Source organism: Pseudonaja textilis, chromosome 5, assembly GCF_049901715.1.
Source record: "Pseudonaja textilis isolate UNSWEBS1 chromosome 5, rPseTex1.2, whole genome shotgun sequence".
Taxonomy (NCBI): domain Eukaryota; kingdom Metazoa; phylum Chordata; class Lepidosauria; order Squamata; family Elapidae; genus Pseudonaja; species Pseudonaja textilis.
Genome location: NC_141994.1, coordinates 23,751,044 through 23,770,882, shown reverse-complemented (window position 1 = coordinate 23,770,882; position 19,839 = coordinate 23,751,044). Strand labels below are relative to the sequence as shown.

Below are 19,839 nucleotides of genomic sequence, written 5' to 3'. Positions count from 1 at the left end.
CCTAATAAATGTCTCCATAATCTAGCACCATGATGGTGAACCTATGGTAGACATGCCACAGGTGGCACGCAGAGCCATTTGTATGGGCACACGAGCCCCAGCCAAACTTATCTGCACTGCGCATGCACGCACCTCCCAGCTGATTTTTGGCCCATTTGAGGCTGTTTTCGCCCTCCTGGAAGCTTGAGGGAAGCCTCAGCAGCCTCAGTAGGCTGAAAAACAGGCCTTCCTAAAATACCGGAAGTGCCTATTTTCAGCTTCCGGGGGGCCTCTGGAGCCCAGGGGAAGCCGTTTTCGCTCTCCAAAGGCTTGAGGGATACCTTTGCAGTCTTTGAAGGCCGAAAAATGGGAATTGCCAAAACAGGTCCATTTTCAGCTTCCAGAGGCTCCAGAGGCTTACCTCGAGCCTCCAGGAGGGCGAAAAGGGTCTCCCCCAGGCTCCGGAGTCTGAAAATGGGCACTTCCAGTATTTCTGGAAGTGCCCATTTTTCTGTCTCCTGAGGCAGCAGAGGCTTCCCTCAAGCTTCCGGGAGGGCAAAAATGACCTCAAACAGGCCAAAAATCAGCTGGGAGGCACGCGCATGCACAGTGCAGGTAAGGGGGGAGTATTGCGCATGAATGCACAGGGGCATGGGGTGCATTGCATTGTGGGTGCCAACGCGTGCACACTTTTGGCACACCACAACACAAAGGTTCGCCATCACTGATCTAGCAGGTGATTTCACCTTATTTGGTTGTCATATGAACTACAACCTAAGTTTGCTGTTTTCTTCTGACATCTTAAAGCTTTTCCTTGTATGTTATGAGGGCAACCGCCATCTCATTCCTACATTGTTTAGCTGCTCTAGCATCCTTTGAGCTAAATATTGAGCTTAAATCCTGTACTTTATAAAGTATACCTCAAGATGAAGCTTTTGATCAAGAGCCACTAGAGAGCAGCAAATAGACTTGTACGTATTTGCTGCCATCTAGTGGTCATTCAGATCCTTGCGTAATAGATGCTATAAAGATAAATGGGTAAAGGTTTCTCCCTTGTTCAGTTGTGTCAGACTCTAGGGGGCGATGTTCATCTCTGTTTGTTGCCTGAGGGAGCCAACATAGTTTGAAGACATTTTTTGTGGTCATGTGGTCAAAATGACTATGCCTAGGTGCAATGACCACTGTTACCTTCCCACCAAAGTGGTACCTATTTATCTATTCACATTTGCATGCTTATAAACTGCTAGATGGGCAAGAGTTGGAGCAAGGAATGGGAGTTCACCCCATCACCCAGTGCTAGGGTCTCAAATTGCCATTCTTCTGGTTGACAAGTCCAGCATCTTAACCGCTAGGCCAGTAGTAGATGCTTTAACCCTGACCTTAATCAACCCAAGCTGTATTTCCTCAATAGTGAAAAATTAGTTTGTTCCTCAATTGGGAGAACTCTCGATTTCCCACGGACACAAAAAAGAAATGACCCCGTGAGCCCTTAGTGTTAAAAACATCTCCACCAATTCGAACCCACAAATCTGGGTTCAGGTTTCAGAGGTTTTTCAGGCGTAAAGACAATGAAAACTGTAATGGTTTTGCTCCATCATTCATGTTGAAAGGACAGGCTAAAATTAAATAGGCAATCAATCTTTCTGTAAGAGCTTGCACCCTATACAATAAGGTGAAGGTTAATATCGAAACAGCCCCTTGAAAACTTGTAAAGCTTTTTTTAAAATAGTTTTGTTGTGCTTCTTTCCAGACAGTCATAGCAGCTGGACTATCTTACGGCTTTAATTTCAAAGAAATATTTGGGGTAGATACTGTTGGAACATTAGATATTGGGTAAGTAGATACTATCTGCATGTATTAATGGAAACAGATAGCTTTGGGGTTGTTTTTCCCTCCCTACTCAAATTTAGCCACAATTATAATTTGGAAGAGCTTCCACAGTCCAATTTAAATGTAAATGGAATCCACCATATGGGCCGTAAGCTTAAGCATACAAGGTAGTCCTTGACTTGCAACCATCCATTACCCAACTAGTCAACATCATCAGTGCTAGAAGGGAGTACGGTTTGCATTGATGATGTAACCTCGTTGGGTAATGAAATGTCTGCAGGAAAACCACCAAGCCCAGAGAGCACCAAGGACCCCACACCCTTAAACCACTCCATCAAAGGACCTTTGCAGAGTGATTCTCTCCCCCACCCCCTCTACCACCGCTGATACAGTCTGGCTTGGTGAAGCGGGCACAGCAGTGCCTGTATTTTCTGCATCTCATGATAAAAGTACATCTCCCTTCCTCCCCCTGTCCTTACCACTTTCTATAGAGGGATAATCGGGAGCATCCTGTCGTATTGCATTACTATGATCACTAGATGGCAGCAAATGCACACAAATCTATTTGCTGCTCCCTAGTGCTCTTCATTTGGAAGCATTACTGGTTCAGACAGGAAGGTGGTGCAGAAAGTGGTGAGGACAGCAGAAACGATTATTGGAAGTTCACTTCCTTCTATCCAGAACATGGCCTATAAACAATGTTTGAGCAGGGTCTGCAGGATTGCCTGGGACCCTACACATCCTCTTCATGACCTGTTTTCCTTGTTACCTTCTGGGAGGGGGCTTTGGGGTATCCAAAGTAGAAAATATCCAGATTTGGCCACAGTTTTATTTCATACAGTATCAGCCTTATGAACCTCTCAAATTTCTTCGTTCTGCTTTGTATTCAAGATGGACAATGTTTAATATTTATATGCATTTTTATTTAAGGGTATAGCTCAGTGGTGATTTTTTTTTTACTACCAGTTCTGTGGGCGTGGCTTGGTGGGTGGGGTCTGGCTTGGTGGGTTGGGTCTGGGTTGGTGGGTTGGGTCTGGCTTGGTGGGTGTGGCTTGGTGGGTATGGCTGGAGAAGAATACTGTAAAATCTCCATTTCCACCCCACTCCTGGAGGAAGGTTACTGTAAAATCCCCATTCCCTCCCCACCTCACTAACCTGCTTTCCAGCTCCATTCTCCTGTGTAGGGCAACCAAAGAAGACCCAGCCAATCAGTTGGGACTTGGGAGGCAGAGAAGAGATGGAGGCGGGGCCTGTCAGAGGTGGTATTTGCTGGTTCTCCGAATTATTCAAAATTTCCACTGCTGGTTCTCCAGAACCTGTTAGAACTGGATGAATACCACCTCTGGTGTAGCATGTGTATTTATATAGGGTGTCTATATGTGTGTTATGCATGCGTACACTTTTGAGAGCAGGCAACTGAATTTCATTTTTAATGTGTGCCAGGTTGCCCACAGGAAAAAAAAAATAATGACAATAATGGCAATCTTATCTTAGCCATGGTGGCACAATGGTTAGAGTGCAGTACTGCAGGCTACTTCTGCTGACTGCCAGCTAACTACTATTTGGCAGTTCGAATCCCACCGGGCTCAAAGTTGACTCAGCCTTCCATCCTTCTGAGGTGGGTAAAATGAGGGCCCAGATTGTTTGGGGCAAAAGGCTGACTCTGTAAACTGCTTAGAGACGGCTGTAAAGCCCCGTGAAGTGGTATGTAAGTCTAAGCGCTATGGCTATGGCTACCTTAATCCAAATGGGCCGTTTCTTAGTTTAGTTTAGTTTATTTATTTTTGTCAATTGCTTACAAGATAATAGGTATAAGTTAAAACATAGTTATGAATACATGGATACATATAAGAAAAATAAATGAAACAATAGGAGAGGGAGGGTAGGCACGTTAGTGCGCTTATGCATGCCCCTTACAGACCTCTTAAGAAAGGGGTGAGGTCAATAGTAGACAGTCTAAGATTAAAGTTTTTGGACTGCACCACAGAGTTACCAACCTGATTTTTTTTTTTAACCATGTCCTGCAGAGCTTCCTGGATCCATAAATGCAGGGGACAAAGCATCAGCTAACCAGGTTCAGAAATGTCTTTCTCTAACTTAGCCATCTGTATGGCGTCAAGCAGTGTTAGCAAAACGACACACGGTCTCCATTTTAAAGTCCTCCTCTGTCTTCACTCTAGATTTCAAGCCCCAGTGGCTCCCGATCTCAAGTACTTTGAACGTTGTGTGGGAGACAGTATTTCTATCGCCATTGTCGGCTTCGCCGTTGCCTTTTCGGTGGCGAAAGTTTATTCCATTAAGCATGACTACCCCATAGATGCTAACCAGGTAAGCATCTAGCAAAGGGCCAGATCTGCCACTTCGCTCCTGCTTTCATTACGATGGGGATACAAAAGGACTAACATGGGAAACTGGTCGTAAGTTACTTTTTTCAGTGCCGTTGTGACTTTGAATGGTCACTAAGTGAACTGTTGTAAGTCGGGAACTATTTGTATTACCTTACAGTCTGTGTGTATGTGTGTGTTTAAAGGAATTGATTGCCTTTGGAATCAGCAACATCTTTGGAGGAGTGTTCAAAGGATTTGCTGCGAGCACTTCGCTCTCTAGGTCTGGAGTGCAAGAAAGCACTGGAGGGAAGACGCAGGTATTTGACTTAAGGTTTTTGTGGTAAATCAATTCCCCAAAGTTGTTTTAGAGGGAATGTGTTAATCAAGGGCTTTTGTCCTGCAGGTCGCTGGACTCCTCTCAGCTATCATTGTCATGATTGCTATCTTAGCCATTGGATATCTCTTGGAACCACTGCAAAAGGTACCAACTTTGGGGCCTAGTGGTTAGGTTGAGTTGCATTGGGTTGGGTTGCTTTGGGTTGGGTTGGATTGCATTAAATTGGGTTGGGTTGCTTGGGCTGCATTGGATTGTGTTGGTTAAGGTTAGATTAGCTAGGGTTGGGTTGGGTTGGGTTGCATTGAATAGGGTTGCTTGGGTTGTGTTGGGTTGCATTGGCTAGAGTTGGGTTGGGTTAGCTAGGGTTGGGTTGGGTTGCATTGAATTGGGTGGCATTGGGTTGGGTTGGGTTGCATTGGGTTGGGTTGGGTTGGGTTGGGTTGCATTGGATTAGGCTGTGTTGTGTTGTGTTGTATTGGGTGTTGCATTGGGTTGTGTAGAGTGGGGTTGGGTTGCTAAAGATGGAATCATTTTCTGTAACAGATAGCCCTTGACAATAGAGCCCACAACTGAGCCCAAAATTTCTGTTGCTAAGTGAGAGACTTGTTAAATGAGTTTTGCCCCATTTTACAACTTATCTTGCCACAGAGGTGAAGTGAAACACTGTGGGTCTTAAGTTAATCACACAGTTGTTTAGTGAATTTGGCTTCCTGACTGACTTTGTGTATCAGAAGTTTGCAAAAATGACCCCAAGACACTGCAACTGTCATAAATATGAGTCAGTTGCCAAGCCTCTGAATTTTGATGTGACCATGGGGATGCGGCAACGGTTGTTAAGTGTGAAAAATGGTCATAAGTCATTTTTTTTCAGTGACATTGTTACCTTTGAATGGTTACCTTTGGTCACTAAATGAATAGTTGTAATTCCAGGACTACCTGTATTCTGAGGTATTCGAATCTCCCTCGTGTTTCTCTTTACGTCTTGTATTATGGTTTTCTGTCTTTAAATGTGTACATTATTCTTTCATCGACAGTCAGTCCTTGCAGCTTTGGTCCTTGGCAATTTGAAGGGGATGTTGATGCAGTTCAAAGAGATTGGAGTTTTGTGGAAAAAAGACAAGTGTGATTGTGTAAGTGACTCCTCACCCAGCGATTCAAACATAAACCATGTCATTGAACATGTCTGAAAGGGAGGCCAAAGGCAAGAGAAGCTGTCTGCCATTTTGTTCTGCTTTGGGGGAGTTGGGGGGCTTCCCCCACTCTGCTTTCATCTTCACGAACAGTTTATAAAAGGAGCCATGGTGGCACAGTGTTTAGAATGCAATATTGCAGTCTGGATCTGTCCACTGCCAGGAGTTCGATTCTCACTGACTCAAGGTTGACTCATCCTTCCGTTCTTCTGAGGTCATTAAAATGAGGACCCAGATTGTTGTGGGCAAGAGGCTGACTCTGTAAAACATCTTAGAGAGGGCTGTAAAACATTATGAAGTGGTATATAAGTCTAAGTGCTATTGCTATCCCTCCCTCCCTTCCTCCCTCCCTTCTTTCTTTCTTTCTTTCCACTCTTATTCCTGTCCTCATTCTTCTTCCTGGTGGCACAGTGGTTAGAATGCCATATTGCAAACTAATTCTGCCCACTGCCAGGAGTTCGAAAGCCTGACACACAGACGAACCCAATACACAAGCCTGATGATGGCAGATGAGATTCTGCCGAAACGTCGCTACAACTTTAAAAGCACAACTATAATGACATGGGAAAATACCCGAACAAAGCTGAACACCATACATACATATACATGTACATATACATGTACATATACATATACATATACATATATATATAATATAATACTAAACTTTCTTCAGTCTCTGCGGACATCATCAGAGTATTAAACTACCATTACAGAGATCTATGCCTTTATATATCATTAATCAATTTAACCCTTGCATGCATAATAGGCCCTTCCAATTGCCTCCCACCATTTGGTTTTGCTTCAGTCATGTTGGTCAATAGAGGTTTAATTCCTGTTGTTTCCTCCCTTACCAGACCTGGCTTGGTTTGCTTATCTCTAAGAAATGATGTTAACCTGTCAGCTACACACAAACACACACACACACACATATTAAAGCCAATAGATAGATAGATAGATAGATAGATAGATAGATAGATAGATAGATAGATAGATAGATAGATAGATAGATAGAGAGATAGATAGATGATAGATAGATAGATAGATAGATAGATAGATAGATAGATAGATAGATAAAGATAGATAGGTAGAGATAGATAGAGAGATAGATAGATAGATAGATAGATAGATAGATAGATAGATAGATGGATGGATGGATGGATGGATGGATGGATGGATGGATGGATGGATGGATGGATAGATGGATGGATGGATGGATGGATAGATAGATAGATAGATAGATAGATAGATAGATAGATAGATAGATAGATAGATAGATAGATGTGGCTTTAGCATAGCTTCCTCTACCTTGTTCTGGAGGCATCCAACAGTGGTAGTATGCTACTGGTTTGGACAGGTTCAGCTGAACCGGTAGCAAAAAAAAAATCCTCCCAAAATCAGCTAAGAGGAGAAAGAAGAGAAAAGTCCAGGATCGGCCCCTGCACTTTTCTCTTCTTTATTCTCTCAGCTGATTGGCGCTGCAGGCCTCAGCTGGTGTGGGGAAAGCTGAGTGCATACATTAGATGCATGTGCATGCGATCACTGAAATGGTAGTGGAACAGGTAGGATCCCACTGCTGGTCAGAAACCCCTTGCTGATAATTCTCTCCTTTTTGCTTCAAGTCAAATATATCAATGGTGTCTCCTTTAATGTTTCTTTATTTTTATTTTTTGTTAGCTTGTCTGGATTGTGACTTTCCTGGCTGCCCTTCTACTGGGACTGGATCTTGGCTTAGCTGCCGGCCTTGGATTTGAGCTGCTGACAGTTGTAATCCGGGTTCAGTTGTGAGTAAATATTTATTTCATTTTGTCGGCTCAGCTTCCCGAAGCGAATTAAAGATATAAAGTATTTCGAACGGAGGTGAAATCTTTTACCAACCACATTATGTTCCTTTTTTACACTACAGACAATATGCAAAACACTACACGTGCCATATATTTCTACTTGGAATGACATTATAGTACAGTGATGGTGAACCTTTTGGGCACTGAGTGCCCATACTGGAGCGTATGTGCGTGCCCATGCATGCGTGCGCAGGGTGGACTTCAAAAATTTTAACTAAGGGTTCTCTGCCTGGTTGCTGGGTGGGCATGGCCATGGTGGGCATGGCCTAATCGGCCTCCTGCACCAGAAGGGGAGCAGTTTTGCCCTCCCCAGGCTCTGGAGGCTTTCCTTGAGCCTCTGGGAGGGTGAAAATGGCCTCCCTGGACTCCGGAGGCTCTCTGGAAGCTGGAAATGGGCCCATTTCCAGCTTCCCTGTACTTCCAGGAAGCTTGTTTTTCACCATTCCCGAGCCTCCACAAGCACCCTGCAGTTACCTGCATCCAAAATGGTGATTTCTGGGAGGGGAAAGGAGGGGTGGGCAGGGCAGGGGTGGGATTCTACCAGTTCGCACCTATTCGCTAGAACCGGTTGTTAACATTCTAAGCAGTTCAGAGAACCGATTGTTAGAAGAAATTACTGGCCTAATCCTGTAAGGAAGGCAGGAAGGAAACATTCTGGTGTTGCTTACAGAAACTGCCTCTTCGTTAACCCTTATTATATTCTTGGCAGGACTAGACTTCCTGTCTCAAGAAAGTCTCTGGAGTTTTTTCCCCCTCCTTTGCTGGTACTTTGCTTGTGTGAAGTGACCATTCAAAGTTACAAAGGCACTGAAAGAAATGACTTATGACCCTTTTTCACACTCACGACTGTTGCAGCATCCCCACAGTCACGAGAGGCCAGGTGAGGAAATGCGTGCCTCAATGTGAGTGATGTTGAGTTGGCCACGCCCAGCCACCCACATGACCACCAAGCCATGTCCACCCAGTCACATGACCACCAAGCCATGCCCACCAACTAAGCCACGCCCACAGAACCGGTTGTTCAAAAAATTGAATCCCACCCCTGGAGCAGGGCCAGCCAGGAGTGGGATTTGGGGGTGCTACAAACTGCACCACATCTTAGCTAGGGGTTCTCCTGAACCCTTGCAAACCCGCAGCAACCCACTCCTGTGTGCACATGTTGGAGTGCTGGAAAACCAAAAACCAGCTGGCCAGTGCATGCTTGCTTGTTTTTTGGCCATTTTCAGGCCATTTTTCAGGCCGTTTTCAGGCCGTTTTCCAAAACATGCACACCAGAAACCGGAAGAGCAGCTGACGATGGCGTGCATGTCCACTGAGAGGGCTCTGCATGCCACCTCTGGCATGCTTGCCATAGGTTCGCCATCACGGCTATAGTCTCTCTAAGGAGGTATCCCACGTGGTGCTACCATGGTGTACCAAGCCTGCCTTCTTTTGTACTTGGTACAAGTAATCCTCGTTCAATGAACGATTGCTTAGCAACCATTCAAGGTTAACACAGATTCCCTCCTAAAAGTACTTATGATTTAGATTTAAAAGTTCTTACTGTCAACTCCTAAAATATTTCTCAGGTCTTTTTTAGAGTTGCCAACAGAAAGCAAAGGGGGGAGCAGTGCGGCAACTTGCAAAACTGAAAGTGCATTCCATAAATGTTTTCAAAGATAGTAACTAGGTGACTGTAGTTTCTGCTGCAGAAAATACTAATTGGAGAGCATGATTGATGACTCTTGGCTATGAAGGTGTCCCATTGGAGAATATGAATTATAATACACCCAGGGGGTGGGGGAAAATCAGGGTCAAAGATAATAATGAATTATGTGCCTCAGAATCAGCTACACCCAGGCAGTGCCGGCATGATAATTCCCAATAAATCCTTTTGAAGTTTTGGAAGTTTGGCTCGAGACTCATGATTTAAATGGGGGTAACTGCCAGAATCCAGACAGTTACAAACAGTCCCCGGTTGCATTTGGGCTGCTTAGCAAACTGGCTCACATTTATGGCCATTTGCAATATTCTGTGGTCATTGATTGCTTCTTCTTTTGCGGGGGAGGCCAGAAATTAATGTTTTTTTTCCAGCAAAAAATCCATTACAAACCAGGGAGTCAGTCTCTCTCTCTCTCTCTCTCTCTCTCTCTCTCTCTCTCTCTCTCTCTCTTTCTTTGCTGGAAGGCAGCAATTTGAATCCAGCAAAGAATATTCCCACATTCTAAAGGAGACTGCAGCTTAAGGGATAAATACAGATATAAGCAAAGGTCCACATCGCTATAAGAATAACAGTTGGTCCCATTTATTCTGCATTAATCAGCTCATTTGCCTCTTCTCTTTTCAGTCCAAAATGCATGCTTTTGGCTAACGTTGGAAGGAATGATATCTACAGAAACAGAAAAGACTACTCAGATGTAAGAATTCGACTTTGTATTGGAGTAATTTAACACAAGTGGTGCAGGGGGCTAGAGGAGGAGCTCTCGTCTCACAATCAGGAGGCTACGAGTTCGATTCTAGGTAGAGGCTGATATTTCACTCTCTGGGCACACTGAGAATATATCTTCTGAACAAAACCCCACTCTGGTGACAGGAAGGGCATCCAGCCAGTAAACACTAGGCTCCATTCATTTGCCCCGACTCCACCCCGCAAGGCATTATGGGAGTTATTAAATGACGGGGGTGGTGGAAATTGGAGTAATTTAACATGCACAATTTTTGCAGCGGAGTGTCACAAAAAATTAACGAGGGATATTTTTTCTGTCTAGATATATGAGCTGGAAGGAGTGAAAATTTTCAGGTGCCCGTCTCCGATCTTCTTTGCCAATGCTGATTTCTTCAAGGAAAAATTGACTGCTGCGGTAAGCATTTCGTAAGCCATAATCTTAACAGAAATGACTTCCCATAAAACTTGTAAATTTATATATACATATATACATATATACATACATACACATATACATATATACATATATACATACATACACACATACGGTATATATGTATATATGTATGTTTTCTGAGGTTCTCGTGGGTATTTGTATGTGGATCTTTGGTTATTCGAGTTTTCTCCCGTGTAAAATTGGAAGTATCTAGGCGACATTTCGATGAAGTCTCATTCATCATCTTCAGGCTTGTGTCTTCGGCTTTGTGCTTCTTGGAGTAATGTGAGCTTGCAGCTGCTTCTTCCTTTTAACTGCTAGTGGGGGTGTGACTTGATTGGGTGGGGGCTTAGCTGTGTTCTGATTGGGTGGGGGTGTGTTCTCATTGGTTGGGCCAAACTCCCAACCAAACGTCTTATGATGTTTTTCACACTTACGACTGTTGCACATCCCTGAGGTTGCATGATCAAAATCCAGATGCTTGGCAACTGACTCATACTTTATGATGGTTGCAGTGTCCCGGGGTCAAAATTCAGTCGCTTGACAGCTGACTGGTATTTATGATGGCCGCAGTGTCTTGGGGTCATGTGATCCCCTTTTGCGACCTTCTGACAAGCAAACTCAATGGGGAAGCCAGATTCACCAAACAACCTTGATATTTGCTTAACAAGGGCAGTAATTCACGTAACGACTGTGGCCAGAAAGGGCAGAACCCACTTCAAAACTGCCTCACTTAGAGAGAACAAGAAGATAAACAATTTTACATGATATGGGATTTGTTTTATCAATGGTTGGATAAAAAGACATGGTAATGTAATCGACTAGGCAATTCTGTGACAGAAATTTAATAGACTGATATAAAACATAATATAGACATATATAACCATTGGTTGAAATTATAACATAAATTTTAAGATAAAATTTGGAATATCTCGTATAAAATGATGGAATAAATAGTTTAGTCATGGATGATTAATAACTGATAAATATATAAGCATATGTTAGTTTGACAATGTGAAAATTGATATAAACTGTGAGTAAATGACTACAAAAGGATAGCACAAAAGAGTCGTAACCAACTGACACACTGTACGTATATAAAATGGAAGATTGTTTTCTGGTTTTATGTTTTGTATGTGTACGTTTGTTTGTTTTTTAAAAAAATAAAAACTCTTTTAAAAAAAAAACGGCCTCACTTAGCGACAGAATGTTTGGGCTCAGTTGTGATCATAAGTCGATGACACCCAGGGCAATTAAACTTATAACTAGAATCTAATTTAAATCAAGTCCGTCTTCTCCACTTGAAAAGATACTTAGCATATTCTAGGACAGTGTTGGCTAAACTTTTTGGCACGAAGTGCCCAAGACATGCATACGCACACCCCCAAAATGCATGCGCCCCTCCGCAAATGTGCATGTGACACTCCCATGCCCCTATTGCATGCGTGTGTGACCCCCAAGCATGCACTCCATGCCCCGTACAGGCGTGCGTGACCCTCCCACACATGCACCCTGCTTCCGTGTATGCACGTGTGACCCCTGTGTGTGTGCCTTACTCGCCGCGCATGCATACGCGGCGCCTGTGAACGTCCTGCCCCCCCAGAAGAGACCTGAAGAGCAGCTAGCCAACAGGAGGCGCATGCGCAGCAGAACAGAGCTGGGGCGACGGCTCGCATGTCCAGAGAGAGGGCTCTGTGTGCCACTTCTGGCACTCACGCCATAGGTTTGCCATCACAGTAATAGGAGGATTTTTTTAAAAAAAAAATCAAATATCTGCTAAAACAATGATACCATTTTCAGGTTGGTTTTAAGCCGCTGAGGGTGTTACAGAAACGCAACAAAGCTCTAAGGAAAATGAAGAAGATGTTAAAGAAAGGAGAGCTACAACAAACGCCGGTAAGAATCTTGAATTAATTAAATAGCAGGAAAATTATGATCGATCTCTCTTTTTACATACATTTTCTTAACATACAAGGAAGCAACTTACCTTGAATAGAATAGAGTAGAAGAGAGAATAGAATAAGGAATAGAATAGAATAGAATAGAATAGAATAGAATAGAATAGAATAGAATAGAATAGAATAGAATAGAATCAGAGGTGGTATTCAGCAGGTTCTGACCAGTTCTGGAGAACTGGTAATACAAATTTCGAGTAGTTCGGGGAATCGGCAAATGCCACTTCTGACTGGCCCCACCCCCATCTATTCTCCGCCTCCCAAGTCCCAGCTGATTGGCTGGGTCTTCTTGGTTGCCCTGCACAGGAGAACAGAGCTGAAAATCAGGTTAGTGGGGTGGGGAGGAAATGGGGATTTTGCAATAACCTTCCACTGCCATGCCCACCAAGACATGCCCATAGAACCAGTAGTAAAAAAATATGAATCCCACCATAGAATAGAATAGAATAGAATAGAATAGAATAGAATAGAATAGAATAGAATAGAATTCTTTATTGGCCAAGTGTGATAGGACACACAAGGAATTTGTCTTTGGTGCATAGACCCTCAGTGTACATAAAAGAAAAGATACATTCGTCAAGAGTCAAGAATCATCAGGTACAACATTTAATAATAGTCATAGGGTACAATTAGGCATCAAATCATACCAGGTAACAGTCAATATATAAATTATAAGGATACAAGTGACAAAGTTACAGTCATACAGTCACAAGTGGGAAGGGATGGGCGATAAGGAGTGATGAGAAGATTAATAGTAATAGTAGTGCAGACTTTGTAAATAGTTGGACAGTGTTGAGGGAATTATTTGTTTAGCAGAGTGATGGCTTTCGGGGAAAAACTGCCCTTGTGTCTAGTTGTTCTGGTGTGCAGGGCTGAATAAGTGTCGTTTTAAGGGAAGCAGTTGAAACAGTTTATGTCCGGGATGTGAGGGGTCTGTAGATATTTTCACAGCCCTCTTTTTGAGTCATGCAGGATATAGGTCCTCCATGAAAGGCAGGTTGGTAGCCATTGTTTTTTCTGCAGTCCTAATTGTCCTCTGAAGTCTGTGTCTGTCCTGTTGGGTTGCAGAACCAAACCAGACAGTTAAATTTCTGAACTGGCAGGTCAAACGTTCAGATTTTCTCTTTTGGGGGGGTTAAGGAGCCTTCTGAACATTTTCCTTCTTTCTCTTTTTGTTCTATTCAGAAAGGTTTTCTCTGTACTGTCACTAGTGTGACGGATTCGGAGGAAGAGCTGGACAACAACAAGATCGAAGAACTGAATCAACCCATCAATACCAAGGATTTTCCCATTCGGATCGACTGGAACGCAAGCCTGCCTCCCAACATCAAAGTTCCAAGGATTGATATTCATAGCATCATTCTTGATTTTTCAGCGGTCTCGTTTCTTGACGTTTCAGCCATGAGGATCGTCGGAGAGGCAAAAAATTTTCTACCTAATATACATATAGACTTCGTGGCAAGAGAGCGTTGTGGTAGCCTAGTGGTAGAGCTCTCACCTCACGATCAGGAGGCTGTGAGCAGATTCTAGGTAGCAGAAGATAGTTCTTTCTCTAGGCCAGGGGCCTACAACCTAAAACACTCAGCCATTTGGACCCATTTCCCACAGAAAACAAAACACTGGGAGCCACAAAACCTGGGTGGGCGTGGCCAACTCAACACCACTCCCACCCAGTCACATGACACACACACACCACCATGCCTACCCAGGTTTTGTGGCCCCTGGTGTTTTCTGTGGGAAATGGCTCTCTCTCTCTCTCTCTCTCTCTCAACCTCTCTGTGTGTGTGTCCTCCTCCCTCCCTCTCATTTCTGTTTTTGTGTGTGTTTTACCTTCTCAGACCAGGTGAGGAGTGACTGGAGGGGTGGGTGAAGGGCGGGGCCAGCCACTGGTAGGATCATCAAACAGGGAGCACCACGCTCACCAAGCCCATAGAACCAGTAGTAAAAAAAATTTGAATCCCACCACTGGGTAAGACTCCCTGGACAAATGTTTCGCTTAGCAACCAAAATGTTGGGCTCCATTTTGGTCGTAAGTCAAGGACTACCTGTGTGCGAGAAAAAAAACATTTGTTTTATATGGATATACCGTATGGAAATGTTTAGTTTCCACATACAGTGGTCCTTCAGCATGCAGAATTTCTCCTACTCTAAAATGCCAGATCCCTCGTTTTTGTCCTTAGAAGGTTATTTCTTGAAGTTATTGCATTCTGAGTTATTATTATTATATTTATATATTATGATTCCAAGTTATTATCGTATTCTAAATTATTGTATACGCCTTTGTCTGCCTAGAGTTAAATATCACCCTTTCTTCTTTTTAACAGACTTTGAGAGAATTTATCTGGGTTGATGTTGAAGTCTATATTGTGGGCGCATATGGTAAGGCTCTTTCTTATTGACTTTATGACCCCCATACAGATGCCCATGTGAGTGGTGCGATGGCCTAGAGGTGGAGCTCTCGCTTCGCCATCAGGAACATAGATAGAAGCAGATATTTTTCTCACATTGAGAATATATCTGCTGAATATAACTCCATATCAGTGACAGGAAGGGCATCTGGCCAGTAAAACACTCAGCTCCATTCAGTTGCCCCGACTCCGCCCCGCAAGGGATTATGGTCTCATTAAAAGGAAATGGTACAGATGCCCATGTAAAACAATACTGTGTGTGTATATGTGTGCGTGTGTTTAAAAAATGTTTTTTTAAAAAAAGTAAATCACTGTACTTCTGAAAATGAGATACTGAATCCAAAAGTAAATACATGGAACAAATTAAATGATAAAGATACGCTCCACTTATGACCCCAGCTGAGTACAAAATGTCTGTTGCTAAATAGAACAGGTTGTTAAGTGAGTTTTAGGCCTTTCTTGCACCCATTGTTAACTTAGTAACATAACTGTTAAGCGAATCTGCCTTCTCCACTGACTTTGCCGGTTAGGTCGCAAAAGGGCATCATGTGACACAGCAAACATCATAAATAGGAGTCAGTTGCCAAGCATCTGAATTTTGATCAGGTGACCAGGGGGATGCTGGACTGGTCGTAAGTGTGAAAAACAGTCATAAGTCCCTTTTTTCAGTGCCATTCGTAAATTCCAGAGGCCGCTGAATGAATGGTTGTTAAGTCAAAGAGTACCTATTTAAGAATTAGCTACATCATTTTCTAGGCTTGTAATCAGGGGTGGGATTCAAAATCTTTAACAACCGGCGTGGCCATGGGACTGGGTGGGCTTGGCTTCTTCTTCTCTTTTGCAGTACACACCCCACCCGCCATTTATTTATTTTGGGGGGCTTCCTGGGGCTCAGGGAAGCCTCGTAGGCAAAGCAGTAAGACAGCGAAGGGGATCCCAGCACAGCTTATCATTGGAACTTATTTTCATACCTGGTGGACATGAAGTGAAAAAATATTGGAATACGGTTAGACAATGGATGGAAGAAATCACGAATCAGAAAATTGAATTTAATCCGGAAACTTTTTTGTTAGGTATAATAACACAAAAATGCCATAAAACAGATAGATATATTATGTTACATATATTAACAGCTGCGAGGATTTCATACGCACAACTCTGGAAGGAAAAAAGGGTTCCACCGGAAGGCATGGTTATAAAAAAAATAATAGATTGTATAGAGATAGACAGGCTAACGATGAAAATAAAAGAGAAGATTCAATTTATTATAGGGCCTGGGATGTCTGATATGAATGGTTTAGAAATAAAAAGAAAATAAAATGTCAATTAGGAAAAGAATGAGGGAACATATAAATATGTAAATATACCATGGAGAAGATTGAGATGTAAGGATAAAAGATACTGATTTATAGTAAGAGTAAGATGTAATGGTAAAGGAATAAGTAAATACATATATTGAAAAACGTGAGGAGATGCAAAAGATGTCTTGATGTTGACAACAATGTATTAAGTTTTATTTTATGTTTTTAAAATTTGGAAACTTAATAAAATTTATTTTTTTTAAAAAAGGAACAGCTGATCCTGGCACAGCTGATCATCGGGAGGGAAAAGAAATACCTTTAGGAGTGACTGGGCAGGGGAGAATGCAGTCAGTGATGTTGGGCATGCACACAATGTCGCACATGCACGATAAATACTGCCTGGGTGGCCAGAGAGAGGCGGGGTCAGCCATGGGCACAATTTGCTGGTTCTCCAAACTGAGTAGAATCATAACAACCAGTTCTATAGAACCGGTCTGAACCGGTAAAATCCCACCCCTGCTTGTAATTCTGTTTCTTTCTCTCCCTCTTCCACCTTTCTTTTCCCTTTCATTCCCCCCTGCAATCTACACCCTCCCCCCAAAAAAAAGATGGTCTCCTGGAGAAGCTACAGAGGTGTGGATTTTTCGATGAGGAAATTAAGCCATCCATATTTTTTCTGACCATTCACGACGCAATTTTACATATACTGATGAAGAAGGATGTGATGATCCACTCATCAAAATTCAAAGCTGTTACGGTGAGCCTGGACATTCATATATGTATATTTCAAAAGCTTTAATTTAAAACCATGCATATTCAGAATATAAAAGCAAAAACATCATTTAAAGGACGACTGAGATGTTGCAACCAAGAATGTTCGTGAGGATAAGAACATATTGAGCCACAGTGGGATAATAGAGCAGAAGTAGCCTTCAAAAATTTCAGCAACCGGGTTCTTTACCAGGTTGTTGGGTGGGTGTGGCCATGGTGGGTGTGCCCTGGTCAGCCTCCTGCACGATGGCGGGCTCTGGAGGCTATTTCCAGCCTTCCAGAACTTCCAGGAGGCCCATTTTTCACCCTCCCCAGGCTCTGTAGGCCTTCCTCAAGCCTCTGGGAGGGTGATAACTGGACATTGGGGGCCAAGTTGGAGATATTAAAGGGACTTTACCTATTTTTGTGACTTTGTTGCTTTTGTGTCCTGCCCCAGGTCATCACAGGTAGTCCAACTGAGATTGCCATCGGATTAACTAGCTATAAAGATTTTTCTTTTAAATTAAAATGAGAGAACCCATTGTTAACAACAGAATGTTTATTCCATTACAGGATAATCAGAACAACAATCACTATATAATTAACACGAGCGGAGGATTGCGCAATCGAGACCCAACAGTAAGGCTCTCTTCTCCATCTTGAATCACCATCTTTTAATGAGCCCATAATCCCTAGCAGAATGTTTTACTGGCCAGACGCTCTTCCTGTCACCAATGTGGAGTTTTGTTCGGCAGATATATTCCCATTGTGGCCAGAGAGAGAAATATCTGCCTCTACCTAGGATGGAACTCACAGCCTCCTGATTGTGAGGCAAGAGCTCCACCTCTAGGCCACCACACCACTCCCTCTTCTCTATCTTGAATACAATCAATAAAATTGAGTCTACAAAAGACTCTTGACTGTATCTGTCATGCCCCTGTTAGAATCTGACTCCGAGGGAGAGGAGGAACAGCCAACAGGGAGTGGAAGTGTGGCTCTGGAGGTTGTGGAGGAAACTGGGGAAGGGCACAGGCCGGCTGGGCATTCAGAGGAAGACCCAGGCCCATCCCCTCTTCATCCTAGGGCATGCAGGGAGGAATGGAGAAGGGAGCAATGTGAATTGTGTGGTCTACGGGGGAGGAAGGGGCCTTGATCCCCTTCATGGGCTGCAGCTGTAAGGACTGTTTAAAAGGACAAACTGCACATGGGCCAGTGCTGGAAGCAAAGCGTGAAATAATTCTAGTCTATCAGTTCTTATCTGAGTTCTGGTGTCCTTCCCAGCATGTGTATTTCGATATCTGTGGACGTCTTCAAGCCCTTATCCTGCCTTGTCTCATTAATTGCTTCAGTGCGGTTTGTGTTGTTTTTTTCTATTTCTAATTTATATGTATTTTGAGTTTGAATGGAATTTCTTCCTTTTCACAACTGTTTGTGGGAGAGTTTTTTCTCCAGTCAATGATAATTGCACCTTGGAGGCCAAGTTGAAGGAATTCAAGGGACTTCACCTATTTTTATGACTTTGTTGCTTTTGTATCCCACCCTGGGTCATCACAGTTGCTCTCCCAGAAGGCCTGGTTGGGGGGCGGGGGGGATGTCTGAATTTTGATGGGAAGGAAAGCAGAAACCAGAAGTACGTATAATTACAAATATTTTCCATTTGAAACATACTGATGCAAATGTCCTATTCCTCATTGCTAAGAGCAGGTGGTCCTCCATTGGTGTCCACAATTTAGCTGTTGCTGAGTAAGACAGCTGTGAAGTGGATTTTGCTCTCTTGCCACAGTTGTTAAATGAATCATTGCAGTTGTTAAGTAATTATTCTGTTGCAGCTCCCCAAATACGACAAACCCTCTGAGGTGAACTCAAAAGATTCCTTTATTGGGAATCCTGGCAGCCCCGGCAAATAGTTTCTCTCGCAGCTAACAAATCTGGCCCGAAGATGAATAGCTGTCTGCCACATCTATTCATCTCCACCCCCTGCCTTTTATCCCCAGAGCTAGGGTGGGGCTTTGCTAGCAATGGTGGCTCTTCCGTCCCAAGAACCAGCCCACAGATTTCCACTGCTCTCCTCTCCTCTGCCTTCTGTGCATTCGCATGTCAGGTACTGGACCCAGCTGTTCCTCTTCTTCCTCATCAGCCACCTCCAGACCTGGAGACTGTTGACTCTCCACCTGAGGGCTGATGGACGGCCCAGGCTCCACCTCTCTTTCTCTCTCTCTGATGGCTCCATTTTCTCTTCCCCCTTGGAGCTTCCAGGTTGCCCTGATGATGACCCTGAATCCCATGCCTCCTCCTCCAATTTGGCTGTTGGAGGGACTGGCAGCCAACAAGCCACAACAGTAATTGAACTGGAAAGTAGAATACTGGCCTCACCATGCTCACCACAGAACCCGTCATGCCCCTGTTGGAATCTGATTCCAAGGGGGAGGCCGAGCAGCTGAGAGGGAGTGGGAATATGGCTCCAGTCGCTGTGGAAGAAACTGGGGAAGGGCACAGTCCGCCTGGGCAGAGCAGGAGAGAGGTAGAGCAAGGGAGAGGGAGTTCAGAGGAAGATCCAGGCCCACCCCCTCTTCATCCTAGGGCACACAGGAAGGAACAGAGAAGGGAGCAACATGGGTTGCGTGGCTTATTGGGGAGGAAAGGGCTCTGATTCCCTTCATTAGCTGCAGCTGGGAACAGAGTGTTTAAAAAGGGAAGCTATGTGCAGCAGTTACCAGAAGCAAACCGTGAGTTATCTTTGTTTGTCATGGCTCATCTGAGTTCCTGGCGTCTTTCCAACTGTGTGTGTTTTGTTGGCCTTTGATGTCTGCAATTCCTTATCCTGCCCTGTCCAGTTAATTGCCGCAGCGTGGTTTGTGTGGATTTTTATTTACTGTTTGTATGTACTTCATTTTTGGACTGAATTTCCTCCACTTAAAGACTGTTCTTGGGAGAGTTTTTTCTCCAGCCGAAGATAACTGGACACTGGGGGCAAAGTTGGAGGTATTGAAGGGACTTTTCTTCCTTATGTGACTGTGTTGCCTTTGTGCCACGCCCCTTTGGGTCATCACAAAACCA

The 19,839-nt window shown here is 43.6% G+C and overlaps 1 protein-coding gene across 1 annotated transcript in view; it reads left to right on the top strand.

The window, feature by feature from the left end:
• Positions 1–19,839, top strand: part of SLC26A3 (solute carrier family 26 member 3) — a 36,749-nt gene that overhangs the window by 15,183 nt on the left and 1,727 nt on the right. The window contains exons 7-19 of the mRNA XM_026725638.2: positions 1,730–1,812; positions 3,990–4,137; positions 4,340–4,453; positions 4,540–4,617; positions 5,508–5,603; positions 7,341–7,447; positions 9,834–9,903; positions 10,255–10,347; positions 12,169–12,264; positions 13,509–13,742; positions 14,648–14,702; positions 16,641–16,789; positions 17,356–17,421. Coding sequence (XP_026581423.2) covers positions 1,730–1,812; positions 3,990–4,137; positions 4,340–4,453; positions 4,540–4,617; positions 5,508–5,603; positions 7,341–7,447; positions 9,834–9,903; positions 10,255–10,347; positions 12,169–12,264; positions 13,509–13,742; positions 14,648–14,702; positions 16,641–16,789; positions 17,356–17,421 — 1,389 coding nt within the window. The remainder of the gene's footprint in view (positions 1–1,729; positions 1,813–3,989; positions 4,138–4,339; positions 4,454–4,539; positions 4,618–5,507; positions 5,604–7,340; positions 7,448–9,833; positions 9,904–10,254; positions 10,348–12,168; positions 12,265–13,508; positions 13,743–14,647; positions 14,703–16,640; positions 16,790–17,355; positions 17,422–19,839) is intronic.